Here is a 23,106-nt window from a genome sequence, read left to right as displayed (position 1 = left end):
TTCAAAAAATCTTGTAGAGGCAATGTTTCAATCATGTTTTTGATGGTGGAAATGGATTCAGCACCATCAAAAACATCTAAGACACCTAAAATTTTGAAGTTTAACAACTATAACTTGGATTTACAAAAATCCTTGCCCATATTTTCTCTAAATATGACCGGAATTTCCATAACTTTCTAGGCAATTCGTCTAGCTAGTTAGACTACGGCCTTTTTTGGAGCCATTATCCTTGTTCTCAGTGGTAATTTTGAAGCACAATCTCTCACACCAACCATTTTCGCATAGGAAGGAAGTTCCATCCATGTTGACAAGGATGGTGGGCACATTAGATGGGTGTTGTCTATGGATGCCACAATTAGTTTTATCAGGATGACAAAAAAATTATTGGAATTCGATAATGTGTTTTAAAATAAAAAAATCTAATATTTTGGGTGTTTGAACCATTTTTTTATGGTGGAAATGGATTCAACACGAGGCATAATTATGAGGCACACAAAATCTTGAAGTTTGACAGCTACCACCCAGATTTCTAAAATGAAATTATGAAATTACCAAAGTAGAATGTGACCTTGTTAAACTAGGATCATTGGATAGATAAGAGTCATCCCATGGGTATCTTGTTAAGTGAAATAGGGGTTACTCCTATTGAAGCAATTTCTATGGTGCGATTCATAAGGTATTTTTAAAAAATTGAGCAAATGGAAGAGGGTAGATGGCCTAAGGTTGTCTTTAATGACAAATTGTGAAAAAACAAAAAAAAAAAACTTGGATGCAGCAAAATAAGAAAGAGTTTAATAAATGGGGTATTTGTTTAAACACTTGTCCCATAAACATCGAAGAAATAAAAGCTTTTGTTATGAATAAGTTCCATACGCGTACTTGGGATAAGGAGCTAGGAAGAAAGAAAAAGTACTATATTGAAGTGTTTAATCCTACTCATAGTCATCAACCAAAAGCATACATAGAGGTCAATATCTCTTGGAGAGCCAAAACTTTTATTGCTCAGTTAAGGACTAAGTGTGAGAGGAAAGAGTACGCATTTTTTATTCTTCGGAAAAAGTGGAAACAAAAAAAGCATTTCATTTTAAAATGTAAGGCCTTCAAACACAATAGAGAAAGTTATGAAGATATGTTAGCAGCTAGCTCTTGGCATAATCTATTTAGTGAGGGGTTGGTCGAGAAGCTGGGAGCATTTATTGTGAAGCTTCATAGAAAAAGGGTTGAATACATTAAACAGATGAAGAAGCAACTTGTCCCCTAGGCTATCTTTAGCTTCATGGATGTTAAAATTATTTCTTTATTTCTTTCTTCTGATTGATTGTTCAAATAGTTACTCATTCTAAAATAACAATAAATAGACAATTTAGATAATTTAATATATATCCGTTCATTTCATTATTCGTTCTCTTCTTTTAATTCTACTCTCCTTGAGTTCACCGAACATTACTCTTGCACATGACTTCAGGAAATGAGACAATAGTTATGCCCACAAATTCACCCTGAAGGGATCTGTTTTGAAGGTCATTCAACCTACTTTTTCCCAATGAATTGAGTCTTTCCCCATTCAAAGCCTTGACCTGATACGAATCACAAACTTGGGTTACACACCTCTAGAATGAACATGATCTTCGAAGTCGATTTAGCAGTGAAAACATTCAAAAGTATGTACGCCTAGCGATGTTTGGCACTTCGTGAGCTACAGGTGCTCTTCAATGATTTATCTTGGAATGATTTTAATGGCTTTTTTAGGTTGTTAAATAAACAGAAATTAGACTCTTATATAATTGGAGTGCCTTGATCATTGTACAACGAACTATTTTTTTTGTTTTCTTGTTGAGCCAAGAGGCTCATTCCACAGTCCAGTATGATGTGTAACCTTGTCCATATGTCATCAAAGTTGAAATTTTGCTTATGTCAACCAAAACAAACAAACAAAAAGTTAAAAATCTGAAAATAAATATAAAAAATAGCTATACAAAACATTTAAATACTAGTACAACCACATTTACCAATGTGGTTGATGTACCCCGATATGCATATATAAAATACATCTACAACCACATTACCAATGTGGTTGATATACGTTGATAGGCACCACCACATTAATAACTCTTAGGTGTATTTTATTAAGAGCTAACTATTTCTTACTATATAAACAATAATAGCCATACTATTTTATATTTATATAATTATACTTAGTATATTAAAGCTATTATGTATATTAATATAATATTAGTTATTACATCAAATTTTGTTAATATATTAATAGTTATATTTAAAACTATAATATAATCCACATATAACATAAAATAAAATTTACTTACTATTAATAACATATATTGATTGTCACTATTATGTTATCATATTTAACTATTATATATTTATGAATATATTTTATATATTTTATATATTTATTTGGAGAATGTTAACTATATATCCACTACATATTAAACTTTTATATATATATATATATAAAATAATATTTTGTTAATATATAAATAATTATAATTCAACCTATAATATAATTCACATAAACATAATAATAGTATTTTGTATTATCTTTTTATTATGTATAATGTACATAATAATAGTATTTTGTATTATCTTTTTATTATGTATAATGTGTATTTATCTCTCATCAATATGGTGAATAATTATTATATATTTATTAATATAGTTGTTAATATTTTTCATTTTTTTATTTAAAATAAATTAAAAATATAAAAAATATATAGATTATATATTAAATCAAAAAATATTATTATTATATATTTATTAATATAATTGTTAATATGTTTCATATATTCACTTAAGTAAATTGAAAATATAAAAAATATATAGATTATATATTAAACTAAAAAAATATTATACTATTACTTACGAATAATAATAGTTTAATTAATTCAAGGGATTATTAATATTATAAACCCAACAATCGAAAAATCTAATAGAGTAATATTATAAAATAAAATAAAATGATTAATAAACCCTATGAGTAAATATTTCAAACCCAAACGATTAATAAACCAAAGAGATTAAATTATAAATGCAAGGAATTATTAATATTATAAACCCAAGGCACCAATAAACCCAATGGTTTAATATTATACACCCAAGGAATTAGTAAACACAAGAGAATATAATTATAAACCTAGGGGATCAACAAACCCAAGGGATCAATATTAAAAACAAAATGGATTAATAAACCCTAGCAATTAATTAAACCCAAGGGATGAATAAGCGCATGTGATTGTAAATATTATAAACCGAAGTGGCTAATAAACCCAAGAGTTTAATATTATAAACCCAATCAATTAGTAAACCCAAGCGATAGATATTATAAACATAAATGATCAACAAACCCAAGGAATCAATATTAAAAACACACCAGATTAATAAACCGTAGGAATTAACATTTTAAACCCAAGGGATTAACAAACTCATGAGATTATTAATATTATATACCCAACGGATTAGTAAACCCAAGGGATAAATATTATAAACCTAATGGATCAACAAACCTAAGGGATCAATATTAAAAACCCAAGTGATTAATAAACCCTAGGAATTAATATTTTTAACTCAAGGGATTAATAAACCCACGGGATTATTAATATTATAAACCCAAGGGATTAAATTATAAACCCAAGGGAATAATAAACTAAAGTGTTTAATATTATAAACACAAGGGACTAATAAACCCAAGGGTTTAAACCTAAGGGATCAATATTAAAAACCCAAGGGATTAATAAACCCTAGGAATTAATATTTTTAACTCAAGGGATTAATAAACCCAAGAGATTATTAATATTATAAACTCAAGAAATTAAATTATAAAACAAAAGGATTATTAATATTATAAACCCAAGGGATTAAATTATAAACCCGAGGGATTATTAATATTATAAATCGAAGAGATTTTTTTTTCCCATGGAAAAAAGTCGTAATTTCTATTGATATATAAGAAATTACATTTTGTAGATGCTAACGCATATGCATATGGAGGCAGAGTTGCCTGTCAAGTTTCATGAACTTTAGACCAAAAAGAGAAAAGAGGTTGTTATGTCTCCACGCAGGGAGTCTGCAGTCTGCTGTACTATATCTATGCCTGCTTGCTAACATAGAGTGAGCAAAATGAAAATTATATCAGTCTCTTCACAGAGAGTGAAAAACTAAGTATCAAAAACTAGATAGCGACCAAAGTCCTATTTGTGTACCAAGAAAGTAAATATGTACATGTTATATACAAGATAATCAGAATAGATATGGGGCTTATAGCCCATTGACTCTGGGATCCACAAAGGGTCTGTGGTAATGCTGGTGGAAGGTCCCATCAATTTCTTCCTGTATCAACTAGTCGTTTCCTTGTCTAAGCACTGCCTCTTTGGATAGGTGATCTGCCCCTGAATTTTTCTCCCTGTAAATGTGGCGACAAGCAAAGGAGTCAAAAGATGATATCAATATTTTTGCTTCTTCTAAAATGTGCCTCAATGAAAATGCATTACAGAGTGATGCATCATTCAACCAATTACAAACGATTTTAGAATCACCAAATAGATGTAGATGTCTGCAATGTTTTTCCAATGCAAAGTGAATGAGATGTTTTGCAGTGCAGAGTTCAGCAAAATTATTAGTTCCCCTGCCTAAATTTATTTGGATCTTGAAGTAATGTTTATCATTAAGGTAGAGAATGGCTCCTCCCCCACATCCCGCCTCCTGCACAGAGCCATCAAAGTATGCCTAGGGCTTAGATTTATCAATGATTTCAGGTATGATGGTGCGGGGAGGGGTGTTGGGATCCTCCTCAGGAAGAAGATCGAAATTAGCAATGGTATGTAGCAAGATGGCAGGCCAATGAGGGGATTTGTGGATGAAAATAGACTGGTTTCTGGAAATCCATAAAGACCAACAAACAAGTAGAGGCATGTTTTTGGCTTTTCCATTTTGGTTTTGACACCATGTACTCCAGGCATCCAGAATATTGTGCCCATGCCAGTTATTCAATGTTGGATAGTGAGTGATGATGGAATTCCAATATTCCTTAGAGGAGGGGCAGTGTAGGAAAAGATGTTCAGTACTTTCTTCATCATTGCGACACAGGTGGCACCAGGAAGGGGCATGAAACGATTTTTTCATCAGATTTGTCCCTGTAGGGATCTTGTCAGAAAGGATGTTCCACATCAGTAAATGGGTGCGGGGGGGTACCTTAAGCTTCTAGAGCAGTTTCCAAGTCGGGAGAATGATCTGAGGCTTGTATGGTTCCATTAGTCTGATATATCCCTCTTTCGGAGTATATACACCATGTTTGGCAAAGGCCCATATGATCTCGTCCGGTCCTTCAGTGAGTCAGATGTGTGCCTGGGTGAGAGCATCCATGTATTCCTACCAATCCTGCTGCCACTGAACAGGGATGTCCAATTCCAGTGCCAATTTCCATGCCTGCTGAAGAAAGGAGGAGTTGTTGTTGTCACCTATGTGTTTGATATGGGTGATACCCTTGCTGTGCAAATGCCTTATCAAGTCTGCTGGTAGTCTGTGTGCATTACCACAGCCTACCCAAGGGTCTGTACCGATACGAACAGCATTGCCCTCCTTAATACGCCACGTAATGCCTTCACGAAGGAGAGGTAGTGTACTTATGACTGCTTTCCATATATTGCATATGTTATTACTAGTTCCAGGCTGCTGTCTGAACTAGTCCATCAGGTTCATGGGCCAGATATACTTCACTTGTGCAACCCGAGACCAGAGACTATTAGTGGTAATAAGTTGCTAGCCGATCTTTGCCGCCAGTGCTTTGGAAAATAGATCGAGCCTTTTGATGCTCCATCCTCCCCATCTCTTCGGCTTTGCGATTGTATCCCATTTGACCCAGGTGAAAAGTCTACCCGGTTGGTTACCCTTCCATAAGAATCTGCAACATATACTTTGTAGTCTGTTTAAAATACTTTTCGGTATCCAAGTCAGGGTCATCCAGTAGACTGGAGTGGCTTCAACCACAACTTTAATGAGGACCAATCTACCTGCACGGGATAGATATTTATGGTACCATACCTGTAGGCACTTTTCCACTTTGGCAATGAGCCATGTCCAGTCCGCTATCCTGTATTCGAGAGGCTTTAGCCTAAATCCTAGGTATTTTAGACCATCTGCCAGGTTCAGTGAGGTGAAGGGGAAGCGCTGTGATGTATATATAATCTCATGTTGTGTGCATCCAAATGTAGTAATCGTAGATTTACTATCATTTATTATCATCCCAGTAGCCTGTTGAAAAAGATTGAAGATGTTCTGGAGGACCGTGGTGTCTCCAATGCTGCCATTTAAAAAAATGAGAATGTCATCAACAAACAACAGATGAGTGAGGAAAAAATTCTCAGATATCTTGATGCCTGCCAGTTGATTTCTATCTCGGGCAGATATAATGGTCCTACTTAATCCTTCCATGATAAGTAAGAAAAGTAAGGGAGAGAGTGGACATCCCTGCCTGAGTCCTCTCTCCGAGATGAAGAAAGATGTAGCTTCCCCATTTAATAACACACTGTATGATACATCTTTTATGCAGCTCATGATCCATTTAATATATGCATAAGGAAAGCCTAGGTGGGTCAGCAACAATCTGATGTAGAGCCAGTTTGCTCTATCAAAGGCCTTTGAGAGGTCCAGCTTCATAATCATACCCTTATGCTTCTTCACCTGCATAGTGTGGAGGAGTTCCTAGGCAGTGGCAATGGCTTCATGAATCTGTCTGTGCTAAAGGAAAGCAAATTGTTCAGGAGATATGTGTCGTGAGAGGATAGGCTTCAGGTGATTAGCGATGATCTTTGCTATAATCTTGTACAGACAGTTACAAAGGGAAATGGGGTGGAAATCATTGAAGGAGGAGGGATTGTCAGATTTCAAAATTATTAATATAAACCAAAGAGATTAAATTATAAACCAAAGGAATTATTAATATTATAAAACCAATGGATTAAATTATAAAGCAAATAAATTATTAACATTATAAAATGAATGGACTAATAAACCTAACGATTTAAAACTAAGCGATCAATATTAGAAAACCAATGGATTAATAAACCATATGAATTAATATTTTTAATTCAAGGGATTAATAAAACCAAGGGATTATTAATATTATAAACCCTAGGAATTAATATTTTTAACTCAAGAGATTAATAAGCCCAAGGGTTTAAATTATAAACCCAAAGAATTATTAATATTATAAACCCAAGGGACTAATAAACCCAAGGGTTAAATATTATAAACACTAGGAATTAGTAAGCCCCAAGGATAAATATTATAAACATAATGGATCAAAAAATCCAAGGAATCAATATTCAAAATTCAAGGGATTGACAAACCCAAGGGATTATTAATATTATAAACCCAAGGGATTAAATTATAAACCCAAAGATTTATTAATATTATAAACCCTAGGAATTAGTAAATCCAATGGATAAATATTATAAACCTAAGGGATAACTAGTATAAAAGTAAGGGATAAATATACATAGGGGATAAATATTTTAAACCTAAGGGATCAATAAACTGAATGGATAAATATTAAATACTAAGGGATTAATAAACCCTAGAAATTAATATTTGTAAACTCAATATTAATGTTAAAAATATTAATAGGAATTAATATTAATAAACCCTAGGAATTATGAAACTCAAGGGATTAATAAACCCTACGAATTAGTAAACCCAAGGGATAAATATTATAAACCTAAGGGATAAATATATGTAAGGGATAAATATTTTAAACCCAAGGGATCACTATTAAAAACCCAAGGGATTATCAATATTATAAAGCCAAAGGACTAATAAACCCAACAATTTAATGTTATAAACCCTAGAAATTAGTAAACCAAAGGGAAAAATATTATAAACCTAAGGAATAAATAGTATATAAACCTAATGGATAACTATACATAAGGAATAAATATTTCACACCTAAGGGATCAACAAACCCAAGGGATCAATATTAAAAACTCAAGGGAATAATAAACCCTAGAAATTAATGCATGTAACTCAAGGGATTAATAAAACCAAGGGATTAAATTATAATCTCAAGGAATAATTAATATTATAAACCCAGGGGGTTAATATTATAAACCCTAGAAATTAGTAAACCCAAGGGATAAATATTATAAACCTAAGGGATCAATATACATAAGGGATAAATATTTTAATCCTAAGGGATCAACAAACTCAATGGATCACCATAAAATACTCAACAGATTAATAAACCCAAGGGATTATTAATATTATAAACCCAAGGAATTAAATTATAAACCCAAAGAATTATTAATATTATATACTCAAGGGACTAATAAATCCAAGGGTTTAATATTATAAACCCTAGGAATTAGTAAATCCAAGTGATAAATATTATAAACTTAAGGTATAAATATACATAAGGGATAAATATTTCAAACCTAAGGGATCAATATTCAAAACTCAAGGGATTAATAAACCCAAGTGATTATTAATATTATAAACAAAAGGGATTAGATTATAAACCCAAGAAATTATTAATATTATAAACCCAAGGGACTAATAAACCCAAGGGTTTAATATTATAAACCCAAGGATTTAGCAAACCCAAGGGATAAATATTATAAACCTAAGGGATCAACAAACCTAGGAGATCAATATTAAAAACACAAGGGATTAATAAAGCCTAGGAATTAATATTTTAAACCCAAAGGATTGATAAACCCACATGATTATTAATATTATAAACCCAAGGGATTAATATTACCAACCAAAAGAATTAGAAAACTCAAGGGATTAATGTTATAAAAACAAAGGTATATAAACCCAAGGGAATAATATTAAACCCAAGGGATTGCTATTATAAACCCAACATATATAAACGCTAAGATAAATATTATAAACCCTAAAATAAACATGGTTGACCATGTTCCATTTTCATATTGAGACAACCTTTGTCACAATGTGACGTTCCATCATGGTTGATTTTCATATTGACAAATCTTTGTGACAATGTGATTAAATTATAAACCGAAGAAATTATAAATATTATAAACCTAAGGGTTTAATATTATAAACTCAATAATTTAGTAAACCCAAGAGATAAATATTATAAACCCAAAGGATAAATAATATAAACCTAAGGGATAACTATACATAAGGGATAAATATTTTAAACCTAAGGGATCGATAATCCCAATGGATCAATATTAGTAACTCAAAGGATTAATAAACCTAAGGGATTATTAATATTATAAACCCAAGGGATTAAATTATAAATCCAAGGAATTAATAATATTATAAACCCAAGGGATAAATATCATAAACCTAAGGGATATATATACATAAGGGATAAATATTTTAAACCTAAGGGACCAACAAACCTAAGGGATCAATATTAAAAACTCCAAGGATTAATAAACCCTAGGAATTAATATTTTTAACTCAAGGGATTAATAAACCCAAGGGATTAAATTATAAACCCACAGAATTATTAATATTATAAACCCAAGGGTTTAATATTATAAACCCTAGGAATTAGTAAACCTAAGGGATAAATATACATAAATAATAAATATTTTAAACCTAAGAGATCAACAAACTCAATGGATCACTATTAAAAACTCAAGGGATTAATGAACCCAAAAGATTATCAATATTATAAACCCAAGGAATTAATAATAATATAAACCCAACGGACTAATAGACCCAAGGGTTTAATATTATAAACCCTAGGAATTAGTAAACCCAAGGGATATATATCATAAACCTAAAGGATAAATATTTTAAACCTAAGGGGTGAACAAACCGAAGGGATCAATATTAAAAACTCAAGGGATTAATAAACCCAAGTGATTATTATTATTATAAACACAAGAGATTAAATCATAAACCCAATAAATTATTAATATTATAAACCCAAGGGTTTAATATTATAAACTCAAGGATTTAGTAAATGCAAGGGATAAATATTATAAACCCAAGGGATAAATATTCTAAACCTAAGGTATCAACAAACCGAGGGGATCAATATTAAAAATGCAAGGGACTAATAAATCCTATGAATCAATATATTAAATGTAAAGGTATATAAACCCAAAGGAATAATATTAAACCCAAGGGATTAATATTATAAACCCAACATATATAAACCCTAAGATAAATATTACAAACCCTAAAATAAACATGGTTAACTATGGTCCATTTTCATATTGAGACAACCTTTGTCACAATGTGACGTTCCATGATGGTTGATTTTCATATTGAAAAATCTTTGTGACAATGTGATTAAATTATAAACCGAAGAAATTATAAATATTATAAACCTAAGGGACTAATAAACCCAAGGGTTTAATAATATAAACCTAAGAATTTAGTAAACCCAAGGAATAAATATTATAAACCTAAGGGATAAATATTATAAACCCAAAGGATAAATATTATAAACCTAAGGGATAAATAATATAAACCTAAGGGATAAATATGCATAAGAGATAAATATTTTAAACCTAAGGGATCAACAATCCCAAGGGATCAACATTAATAACTCAAGGGATTAATAAACCTAAGGGATTATTAATATTATGAACCCAAGGGATTAAATTATAAATCCAAGGAATTATTAATATTATAAACCCAAGGTACTAATAAACCAAATGGTTTAATATTATAAACCCTAGGAATTAGTAAACCCAAGGGATAAATATCATAAACTTAAGGGATATATATACATATGGGATAAATATTTTAAATGTAACAGACCAACAAACCCAAGGAGTCAATAATATAAACTCTAAGGATTAATAAACCCTAGGAATGAGTAAACCAAAGGGATAAATATTATAAACCGAAGGGATAAATATTTAAAGAGAAATTTTTCGGCGAAAATCACAAGGAATATCATTTGGTTTATTCCTTGTGATTTTCGCCGAAAAATTTCTCTTTAAATTGATATGGATCACAGAAGCCTGAACTCTATTATTGAATCCCTGCAGGGATAAATATTATAAACTTAAGGGATAAATATTTTAAAACTAACAGAGCAACAAACCCAATGGACCAATATTAAAACTCATGGGATTAATAAACCAAAAGGATTGTCAATATTATAAATGCACAGTACTAAATTAGTAAACCCAAGGGGGATATATCATAAACCGAAGGGATAAATATTTTAAACGTAATGGATCAACAAACCCAAGGGATCAATATTAAAAACTCAAGGGATTAATAAACCCAAGTGATTATTAATATTATAAACACAAGAGATTAAATTATAAACCCAATAAATTATTAATATTATAAACTCAAGGGACTAATAAACCCAAGGGTTTAATATTATAAACCCAAGGATTTATTAAATGAAAGGGATAAATATTATAAACATAAGGTAACAACAAACCGAGGGAATAAATATTAAAAACGCAAGCAACTAATAAATCCTAGGAATTGATATTTTAAACGCCAAGGTATATAAACCCAAGGGAATAATATTAAACCCAAGGGATTAATATTATAAACCCAACATATATAAATGCTAAGATAAATATTACAAACCCTAAAATAAACATGGTTGACCATGGTCCATTTTCATATTGAGACAACCTTTGTCACAATGTGACATTCCACCATGGTTGATTTTCATATTCACAAAACTTTGTCGCAATGTGATTAAATTATAAATCCAAGAAATTATTAATATTATAAACACAAGGGACTAATAAACCCAAGGGTTTAATATTATAAACCCTAGGAATTAGTAAACCCAAGGGATAAATATCATAAACCCAAGGGATAAATATTTTAAACCTAAGGGATCAACAAACCCAAGAGATCAATATTAAAAACTCAAGGGATTAATAAACCCAAATGATTATTAATATTATAAACACAAGCGATTAAATTATAAACCCAAGAAATTATTAATATTATAAAGTCAAGGGACTAATAAACACAAGGGTTTAATATTATAAACCCAAGGGTTTAATATTATAAACCCAAGGATTTAGTAAGCACAAGGGATAAATAATATAATCCTAAGGGATCAACAAACCCAGAGTATCAATATTAAAAACACGAGGGACTAATAAATCCTAGGAATCAATATTTTAAATGCCAAGGTATATAAACCCAAGGGAATAATATTAAACCGAAGGGATTAATATTATAAACCCAACATATATAAACGCTAAGATAAATATTACAAACCCTAAAATAAATATGGTTGACCATGATCCATTTTCATATTGAGACAACCTTTGTCACAATGTGACGTTCCACCATGGTTGTTTTTAATATTGACAAATATTTGTCACAATGTGATTAAATTATAAACCCAAGTGACTAATAAACCCAAGCGTTTAATATTATAAACCCAAGGATTTAGTAAACCCAAGGGATAAATATTATAAACCTAAGCAATCAACAAACCCAAGGGCTCAATATTAAAAACCCAAGGGATTAATAAACCCTAGAAATTAATATTTTTGACTCAAGGGATTATTAATATTATAAGCCCAAGGGATTAAATTATAAACCCAAGATTTTAATATTATAAACTCTAGGAATTAATATACCCAATGGATTAATATTATAAACCTAAGGGCTAAATAATATAAACTTAAAGGATAAATATACATAAGGGATACATATTTTAAACCTAGGGATCGATAAACCCATTGATCAATATAAAAAACTCAAGGGATTAATAAACGCAAGGGATTAAATTATAAACCCAAGGAATTATTAATATTATAAACCCAAAGGACTACTAAACCCAAGGGTTTAATATTATAAACCCTAAGAATTAGAAAACCAAAGGGATAAATACGATAAACCTAAGGGATAAATATTATAAGGGCTAAATAGACATAAAGGATAAATATTTTAAACCTAAGAGATTGATAAACCCAAGGGATCAATATTAAAAACTCAAAGGATTAATAAACCCTATCAATTAATATTTTTAACTCAAGGGATTAATAAACCCAAGAGATTAAATTATAAGCCCAAGGAGTTATTAATATTATAACCCCAAACGCTTAATATTATAAACCCTAGGAATTAGTAAACTGAAGGGATACATATTATAAACCTAAGAGAAAAATATTTTAAATCTAAGGGGTCAACAAACCCAAGCTATCAATAATAAAAATGCAGGGATTAATAAACCCAATGGATTGTTTATATTATAAACCCAAGGGATTAATTTATAAACCCAAGAAATTATTAATATTATAAACCGAGGGGACTAATAAACCCAAGGGTTTAATATATAAATCCTGGGAATTAGTAATCACAATGGATAAATATCATAACCCTAAGGGATTAATATTATAAACCCAAGGGATAAATATTTTTAACCTAAGGTATCAACAAACCCAAAGAATCAATATTAAAAACTCAAGGTTAATAAAGCCTAGGAATTAATATTTTAAACCCAAAGGATTGATAAACACACATGATTATTGATATTATAAACCAAGGGATTAATATTATCAATCAAAAGAATTGGAATACAAGGTATTAATGTTACAAACCCCAAGGTATATAAACCAAAGGGAATAATATAAACCCAAAGGATTAGTATTATAAACCCAACATATATAAATGCTAAGATAAATATTATAAACCTTAAAATAAACATGGTTGACGATGGTCCATTTTCATATTGAGATAACCTTTGTCACAATGTCACGATATACCATGGTTGGTTTTCATATTGACAAATCTTTGTCACAATGTGATTAAATTATAATTCAATAAATTATTAATATTATAAACCCAATGGACTAATAAACCCAAAGTTTTAATATTATAAACCCTAGGAAATAGTAAACCCAAGGGATAAATATCATAAACCTAAGAGATAAATATACATAAGGGATAAATATTTTAAACCTAAAGGATCAAAAAACCCAAGAGATCAATATTAAAAACTCAAGGGATTAATAAGCCCAAGTGATTATTAATATTATAAACACAAGGGATTAAATCATAAACCCAAGAAATTATTAATATTATAAACTCAAGCACCAATAAACCCAATGGTTTAATATTATAAACCCATGGAGTTAGTAAACACAAGGGCTAATATTATAAACCTAAGGGATAAATATTATAAACCCAAGGGATAAATATTATAAGCCTAAGGGATCAACAAATCAAGGGGATCAATATTAAAAATGCAAGGGACTAATAAATCCTAAGAATCAATATTCTAAAGACGAAGATATATTGACCCAAGGGAATAAAATTAAACCGAAGGGATTAATATTATAAACCCAACATATATAAACTCTAAGATGAATATTACAAACCCTGACCCAAGGGAATAACGTTAAACCGAAGGGATTAATATTATAAATCCAACATATATAAACTCTAAGATAAATATTACAAACCCTAATATAAACATGGTTGACCATGGTCCATTTTCATATTGAGACAACCTTTATGACAATATGACGTTCCACTATGGTTGATTTTCATATTGACAAATCTTTGTTACAATGTGATTAAATTATAAACCTGGGAAATTATTAATATTATAAACCCAATTGACTAATAAACCCAAACGTTTAATATTATAAACCCAAGGATTTAGTAAACCTAAGGGATAAATATTATAAACCTTACTAGTCAACGAAACCAAGGGATTAATATTAAAACCCCAAGGGATTAATAAACCCTTGTAATTAACATTTTTAACTCAAGGGATTATTAATATTATAAACCCAAGGAATTATTAATATTATAAACCCAAGAGACTAATAAACCCATGGGTTTAATATTATAAACCCTAGGGATTAGTCTCCTCAAGGGATAAATATTATAAACCTAATGGATAAATAATATAAACCTAAGGGATGAATATACATAAAGGATAAATATTTTAAACCTAAGGGATCAACAAGCCCAAGGGATCAATATTAAGAACTCAAGGGATTAGTAAACCCAAGAGATTATTAATATTATAAACCCAACGGATAAATATGATAAACCTAAGGGATAAATATGTTAAACCCAAGGGATCAATATTAAAAACTCAAAGGAGTAATAAACCCTATCAATTAATATTTTTAACTGAAGGGATTAATAAACCCAATCAATTAAATTATAAACCCAAGGAATTATTAATATTATAAAACCAAAGGTATAATATTATAAACCCTAGGAATTAGTAAATCGAAGGGATAAATAATATAAAACTAAGGGTTAAATATACATAAGGGATAAATATTCTAAACCTAAGGGATCAATAAACCAAAGTGATCAATATTAAAAACTAGATTAATAAACCCAAGGGATTGTTAATATTATAAACCCAAGGCATTAAATTATAAACCCACGAAATTATTAATATTATAAACCTAGGGTACTAATAAACCCAAGGGTTTAATATTATAAACCCTAGGAATAACCTAAGGGATAAATATTTTAAACCTAAGGGATCAACAAACCCCAGGGATTAGTATTAAAAACTCAACGGATCAATAAAGCCTAGGAATTAATATTTTAAACCCAAAGGATTGATAAACGCGCATGATTATTAAAATTATAAACTCAAGGGATTAGTATTACCAACCAAAAGAATTAGAAAACTCAAGGGATTAATGTTATAAACCCCAAGGTATATAAACCCAAGGGAATAATATTAAACCCAAGGGATTACTATTATAAACCCAACGTATATAAGTGCTATGATAAATATTATAAACCCTAAAATAAACATGGTTGACCATGGTTGAAGATTATTATAAACACAAGGGATTAGTATTAAACACAAGGATTAATAATATAAACCCTATGAATAATTTTATACCCTAAGAATATGAACCCTTAGAATAATAAAGCCAACATATAGATATTATAAACCCAAGGAAATAATAAACCCAATGGATCAATACTAAAAAAAAAAATGTTTAGAAAGCCAAGGGAATAATATTAAACCCAAGGGATTAATATTATAAACCCTAGGTATATAAACCTTTATATAAATACTATAAACCACGAAACAAACATGGTTGACCGAGGTTTACCATGGTTTATTTTAACATTTAGACAATCTTTGTCAGAATATGACATTGGACCATGGGTGTCTGTGGTTGACCATGGTTGAGTTTTATATTGAGACAATATTTGTCACGATGTGACATTGGACCATGGTGAACCATGATCAACCATGGTTGACGATGATTGACAATGCTCGACCATGGTTTATCTTCATATTGAGACAATATTTGTCATAATGTGACATTGTACCATGGTTGACCATGGTTCACAATGGTTGAATTTCATATTGAGACAATCCTTTTCACAATGTCAGATTAGACCATGGTTGACCAATATTAGAAATATATGGAATTTGAAATAAACCATAGGAATAAAAAACAATATTATAAATCCAATATATCAAACCTTGATACTGAACACAATGTTATAAAAGCAATATTAAACTTAATCTAAGGTATAAATATTATATATCCAAGGAATGAGTGACAATGATTGACTTTATTAGCAATGCTTAACCATATTTAATTAAAATGATTAGAATGTAAATAATATTAATTATTAATATTAATATTAATCATAATAACCTTTATATTAATAAAATTAATGATAATATCATTAATACTTTTAATCATATTGTTATTCACGTTTTAATTTTTTTTTAATAATTATATTGTTAATTATTAGAAGATAGATATTATTATTCATTTATCAATATTAATGTTAATAAAAAAATTTAACACTTTTAATATGATTAATACTACTAATATTATAATGTAAATGTTATTATCTTAATAATATTAAATGTTAACAATTTTAAAACTTTAATAAGATTGTTGAGTTTACTAACATTATTTTTTAAACATAATATTGTATTTAATGATATTATTAGTAATATTGTTCTTAATATTAATTTCCATTCTTATTTTCATTATTTATATTGATATTTAGGCCGATAGGCCTTCCTTTGAAACAAACTTTCGTCGTCCTTTTCATTCTCAAATTGACACCTGGCGGGAACACTTTCGATTTCCTGTTGACCTCTGGCATGGTTTCTGTCTGCGAAAATTAAATCGTTGTGGTCCACGTAACCCGCATTAGATGGCGCCAATTTGAAAACAACTATGGCCACCGGTTTTTCATAACAGGAGGACGTTTTTGCGGAAGGGAGAACCAAAACAGTGAGCTTCTCTCCCTTCTGGCAGTGGGTTAGATTGCCGCTATGGCCCCATTCTCCGGATGCAGTGGCAATTTCAACAGCCGGTGCCGCCATGATCGTATTGAGTGGCATTTCAGTTAGATCTGCCACAGCTGCCGGCGAGAAAATTGTAGGTTCCATTATAGAAATATTCATGATCGTATCGAGTCTATATGCTGGAAAGGTGCTCGTTCGTCATTGTATTTGGAGTCGGATAATTAGAAGAGGTGGGGTTCTTCTCACCTGCTTCTGGGAAAATTTGTAATGAGTAGAGGTTATTGACCTGTGATCGAAACTTGGCACCGTCGGCTTGCAACTCTGTTGCCCTCAATCTGTTGCGCTTTCGCTCTTGTTTTCCTCAAAATTATGTACGTTTCTTGCATTAATTCAAATTTCTAAGAGTCTCTCTTGTTCTTCAGTATGCATAGTTGTGGCTTCACGCCATTATATGATGCGTAAATTCCCTGTATGAAAGAAATTATAAGTGAATTCTGGTTTTTCTTTTGGCGTTCAGAGCTGCCTTTCGATTAAGCTTATTGAAGGTACTGCAGTCGTAACTATTTTGGAATATGAAGATAGGACGGGATATAATCTAGATGAATATTAACTATTTTGCAAGTAAATTTACTTTCTAGTAACATTTCGTCGAGTATTGGGTCTCTGAAACAGCTTACAGAGCTTAACTTGAAAGGAAATGATATTTCTGGTGAAATACCTATGCAAATGGGTGATCTCCAAAACCTTAGATACCTTGATCTATCCAGCAATCAACTCAAGGGGAAAGTCCCTGCATCTTTAGCCAACCTTACGTTTAGTTTCCTAAATCTATCAAACAATCAACTGTCTGGAACAGTCCCCAGTAGCTTGAGTAAATTCAGAGAGGCATTTATAGGCAATCCCAAACTCTGTGGAGAAGATTTTCAAGATATCAAACCCTGTGTCAAGATATCAAAAATGATTCTACATCACCAAGCAATTCAACATCATTCACTCAAGGCAATTTCAAAGGAAGTAGAATATAAATTAAGGATCCATCTCTGCCTCCTGCAACACCAACGCGAAAGGCAAAAGTAAGTTTGTTTGTTTGGGCAGAAAGGAAAATGGCGAGCTGTACTGCAGGCCAGGTTATCAAATGCAAAGGTAACTACTTCAGTTCAGTTCAGTTCAGTGCAAGGATTCATTGCCACATTCTTTTTATTTCATGTATATCATTTCATGGCAAAAATGATTTTCAGGGTTAAGCTGGATTTATGCAAACTGTATGTGTGCAATTTATGCTTCTTGAAATCTGATATATTTTGATTTGTACTTTTGTTACAGCTGCTGTTGCATGGGGTGCAGGGGAGCTTCTGAAGATTGAAGAAGTGGAAGTGGCTCCTCCACAGGCAATGGAAGTGAGAATCAAAGTGCATTATACTGCCTTGTGTCATACAGACCTTTATTTCTGGGAAGCAAAGGTATGCTATGAATAATTATCATTAAACATCAAGTTTCTGTGAAGCAAACGTATGCTATGAATGCATTGGGTCAGACTGTTTTCTTTTGTGAAAACAATAAATTGAAGTTTATTGGAAACAAAATTATGCACCAGCATACATTTTTGTATGCGCACCTCCTAATTTGTGCGGCTACAATTATAACATGCATACATTTGTTCACTTATCAGAATGAACTGTGTTGTAAGAATATTTTCAATGACCTTGTTGTGAATGAATGTGGTACATGCTAAAAACAAGAAGAGTATGCTGCTGATGCTTCTGCTGGTGATTGATGGTTTTATCATTTAAACATTCTAGGTCTATGTTCTGTCCTATTCACTTTCTTGCTAACAAATATATCTTTCGGGCTATGTAATTGTGCAGCAACAGGACGGGATGGGGATTTCAGAAAATGAGTTCAATTTAGATGGGGTATCGACTGGATAATGTTCATGTCAATTGAAAAATGTTTGTACTGTTATCCGAAGAGAAAGCCGGCCTTCCCACCCTCAAGTGAGTTGAGTGGCATATAGCCCCATGCTGCTCATTGCTCAACACAAACGTGACTTTATGCTTGCGCACTACAAAACAGTGGTAGCATTTCTGGATGAGTGTGGGGATCATTTTGGAAAGGCTTATGTGCAAATGTAGATGTAGTTGTATCATACTGTCTTGCACCTAGATTGGGTTAACAGTTAAAACTTCTTAGATATAATCTCATGACACATTTCAGAGGAATCTCACGCTCCTATGTGATTGCAAGTCATATTACTATGACATTTGGATTTGTTAGAGCAAATAAAAAGGCCGAAACAAATTGCAAATCCCTTCAATTACAACAGGAATTTCACTTGGTTGAAATGGTGGAGTTGCTCTACACAAGTGTAGGCAACTGGAATTATCCAGCACTAAATAGCTGGCTTGCAACGGGTTGTACGTGCTGGTTTCATAGATTCATTTAAAAGAAATAACAGTAATTTACAAAGTCAGGAACATGCCTGAGAAAACCATGTTAGATGAAAATATAGCAGAACAGCTGACCTTTGATTGCAATGGTGCCAATCTTGTAAAATTAGGGTTTACCCTATCCTTAGAGCACAATCCTGTACAATCTGAGTTTACCCTTTTCTTAGAGCACAGGTGAACTAATTAACGTCTGTCTTCTTGTAATAAGGCAATTTGGAGCATGACCCAAGTCATCAAGATCGTTTTGCTACATTATCTTGATTATTCAGGATACCTAGAGGAATGGATGCATCTATGTTAACTTCTATTAACTTTGAACTAGCATTGTGTTGATCAGCCTTCTACAGTTTCTTCATAGTTGAAAACTACAATGAACATATATTGTCCTGCTCATTTCAGGTACCACAACCGGGATATGACAAGTTTGAGTATATCCCTGATATCATTAGAGACAGGTAAAATTGTAAGCAATACAGGAAGAGTTTCCATCAATAACGGAACTTGTCAATGGTCTGATGCAATTTTTGTAACTACAAGACTCGAGCAAGATGCAAAAACTAGGAATTATCATGAAAAAATGTACAACCTTGTTGTATCAACGGTACTGCCTATTTCTCATCTTTTACATACATTTTAATCCTTTTTAAATAATTGAATATTTACCATTATATTGACTTGAACACAAAAACATTAAAGCAATTCTGATTTGTTTTTCTTTTGTTTAAATATAATTTCTGCAACTTGTCAGGGCTCTTCTCGATTTGGTTTCCTTGGTGAAACAACCATCAACCTCGCAGATTCTGTAGGAGCCATCACTCCATTATCTCTTTCTCTGCCCCTTAAAAGCCCTATCACTGGTACTATTTTACATGTAAGGCATCCGGGGGTATACCTAAAGTTTTTCTCTCATCAGAGTTTTAACAATAGCTATTTGTTGCTGTTTTATATTTTAATGAAAGTAAAAAAAGTTAAAAGAAAATTTTGAATTCAGCTATCTATACAAAATAAATAGTCTTATTACCTTGTTTGTTGGTAGGTTAGGAATCAGCGGATCAGCGAAAAAAATGGATGCAGGTAAAGATTTGATCTGTAGTTTGGTTGATATGGACCTGAAATACAAACAATTTTTTTCTCTGATAATCATCTGGCAAAACTGCTTCCTTTAAAGAGCTCTAGATACTTTCTTTTCTGACTGATTACACAGAGATTTTGAGCAAGAAAAGGATGTCTTGGAAAGAGAGCATCATAGCATGAATAATGAAGCTGCTGCTATGACCCTGATGAAAGTGCTATATTTTCTGAAGCGACAACAAATGGCCATGGCAGCGAAGTAAGACCTCTAGGCTGATACAAATGGTTCCTATGTAAACATTCATATTCTATCATAAAATTGTATGTTGGAAGTTTGTGATGGCCAATAATGCTTTTGAATGATACTCTATAAAGTGGTAAACATCAATAAGAAAGGTGCTAGTGGTTAGTTTGGACAATCTGGAAAAATTATGCGATAAGCTTTTTACATCCTACACTGGCACTTGTGCATTCTTTTCTTATATTAGCCTGTAAATTATGTTTGGTGCATATGGGAAAAATATTCATAATTCAATGGCCCTGCCACTATCTGGCATCTAATGAAGGCAGATCAAACAACTCGACTCGAAATCTATTACAGGTCATGTTTGATGGTTGGCTATTCCAAGACATCAAAGCGAAATGTTGGCCTTCTTATGATGTTGACATCATCAAAGCCTTTGCTAAGTCACCTTCCTTTTACAATTTTCCAACCTTACTGTAACGAACTGTAGAAGAATATGGTACTGCATGGCAATCGAATCTGTATCAAAATTGACAATTTTTGCTGTCAACTGCCCCTCTTGCAGTGAGAAAATATATTCTGACAACCAACAAGTACTTACATTTAAATTTAGCATACTTTTGCTCGATCCTGTGAATTCATTGCAGACTCTGGATCTCTCAAACATGTGGTTGCCTCCAACTTGATGAAGTGCTTAGATTTCCATCTCTTATGACTCGGGCCTTAATTGTAAGCCTCCTGTGAGTTGTATAGCCTGAAAATGTCGTAAGCACCTGTTCCTTTAGTTCAAAATGAGATGACATAGCAAGAAAAACAAACATTGCAACAGATATAAATAAAATAATAGCAGGCTGCAAGATTAGCAGCTATATTTAAAATTGCATATTATGCTATTCTTGGATGCTACTGAAATATAGTTATGAATGAGAAGTATGCTCTTTCTCTGGTACCGTTGAACGATGATTCTGAAATGCACACAGAAGGTTTACAAGAAATCTTATGAATCCAAGAGAATGTATCAAATTATTCTACCTTCCCTGTTTCAAAATCATGGCATTGTCTGCACTGAATCACTGATGATGAGTGTGGTGGGCATTGCCATATACTATATATTTATTTCCTATATTTACATATCAACTCTACTCAACTTTGCATCCAACTTAATCATAATAACTATGGTGTACCTTGTGTCAAACTCTTAAACTTGTTTCCAGAAGTGGAGCCCAGAAAAACTCCACAGAAGCATCATAATCCTATTAAGAGAAAGAATATTGGAAGACTTCATTACTCACCATATAATCAAATGCACAACTATCCATGGAAACTACATTTATCAGCTTACCAGGGCCTTGAATATTGAAGCTTGTTGACTAACAGTTTTCTTATTTCTAGGAAACACTGCTTGAAGCATGCAGACCATGGATTCCCATTGGTTTTGACTTATTGAGTATCCAACAAACATTAAGCGCTTTCCTCTTAACCGCTCTAGCAGATTTTTGGCATTGAAACTGAAACACCATATACAGAAAAGTCCAAATCCTTTTATTCTCATATACAATATCACCCTGTTTTTTATCCATTTATTTTCATATGCAATATCACCCTGCTTTTTTGCATTTCATTTCCTTTTAGCATAAATGCAATGCAAAAGAGAACATACTTCTAGGTAGGTTAATTTGTTTGCATTTTTATTTGCAGGGTTTATTTTGATTTCTGAAATATTTTGGAATAGAAATGATTGAGGTAAAAAATTGATATTTTTTATTTTGGAATGGGGATTGCCAAGAGTTTCGCTGCTACATCTCAGTTCTAACAGCTTTGAAGGAAGCATTTCTAAATATATTGGCAATGCTAGAAATTTATCTAACCTACAAATTGACTGTAATAGATTTTCAGGTAAGCTTCCAACTGAGATTGCCAAGGTAGGGCTTTTATCTGTTTTCAATGCTAGCAATAATAAACTTTTAGGAAGTATACCAGATGCGCTTTATGGGTTACATAATCTTGATGTATTGGATTTGCAAGTAAATTTACTTTCTACAGTCATAACTATTTTGTATTTAAAGAAGACTTGAACCAACATTTCTTTTAGTGAAATTCAACAATTATAATTTAATAATCCTATCGGCCTCTCTTTG

General features: G+C 31.6%; 2 protein-coding genes and 1 long non-coding RNA gene across 4 annotated transcripts; 2 read left to right on the top strand and 1 right to left on the bottom strand.

Annotated features, from left to right (window-relative positions):
* Nucleotides 1–17,108: 17,108 nt before the first annotated feature.
* Nucleotides 17,109–19,305, top strand: LOC149259085 (alcohol dehydrogenase 3-like). 2 transcript variants are annotated; one of them, XM_089374825.1, is made up of 3 exons: nucleotides 17,109–18,349; nucleotides 18,551–18,666; nucleotides 19,072–19,305. In XM_089374825.1, the coding sequence occupies exons 1-3, from the start codon at nucleotides 18,310–18,312 to the stop codon at nucleotides 19,132–19,134; spliced, it is 219 nt and encodes a 72-aa protein (XP_089230951.1). In that variant the 5' UTR covers nucleotides 17,109–18,309; the 3' UTR covers nucleotides 19,135–19,305. The 2 variants fall into 2 exon arrangements, with proteins under 2 accessions (XP_089230951.1, XP_089230942.1); XM_089374816.1 differs by having other exon boundaries at nucleotides 17,122–18,349; nucleotides 18,530–18,666.
* A 925-nt stretch (nucleotides 19,306–20,230) lies between these two features.
* LOC149259084 (uncharacterized) lies at nucleotides 20,231–21,017 on the top strand. The gene is made up of 4 exons (XM_089451639.1): nucleotides 20,231–20,254; nucleotides 20,402–20,524; nucleotides 20,690–20,727; nucleotides 20,858–21,017. Exons 1-4 carry the CDS (start codon nucleotides 20,231–20,233, stop codon nucleotides 20,985–20,987), a joined length of 315 nt encoding a protein of 104 aa, XP_089307765.1. The 3' UTR covers nucleotides 20,988–21,017.
* Nucleotides 21,018–21,130: 113 nt separating this feature from the next.
* Nucleotides 21,131–22,769, bottom strand: LOC149259083 (uncharacterized). The gene is made up of 3 exons (XR_016257218.1): nucleotides 22,311–22,769; nucleotides 22,153–22,221; nucleotides 21,131–21,722 (listed from the first exon to the last, which is right to left on the bottom strand). It is a non-coding gene; the product is annotated as an uncharacterized LOC149259083 (long non-coding RNA).
* Between the last annotated feature and the right edge of the window lie 337 nt (nucleotides 22,770–23,106).

The sequence above is a fragment of the Pinus tabuliformis genome, chromosome 6 (assembly GCF_031772625.1).
Source record: "Pinus tabuliformis cultivar Carrire ecotype Pingquan chromosome 6, CPIR1, whole genome shotgun sequence".
In the NCBI taxonomy this organism is placed as follows: domain Eukaryota; kingdom Viridiplantae; phylum Streptophyta; class Pinopsida; order Pinales; family Pinaceae; genus Pinus; species Pinus tabuliformis.
The sequence above is the reverse complement of the archived record's forward strand: the minus strand, read 5'-3'. Positions and strand labels throughout refer to the sequence as shown.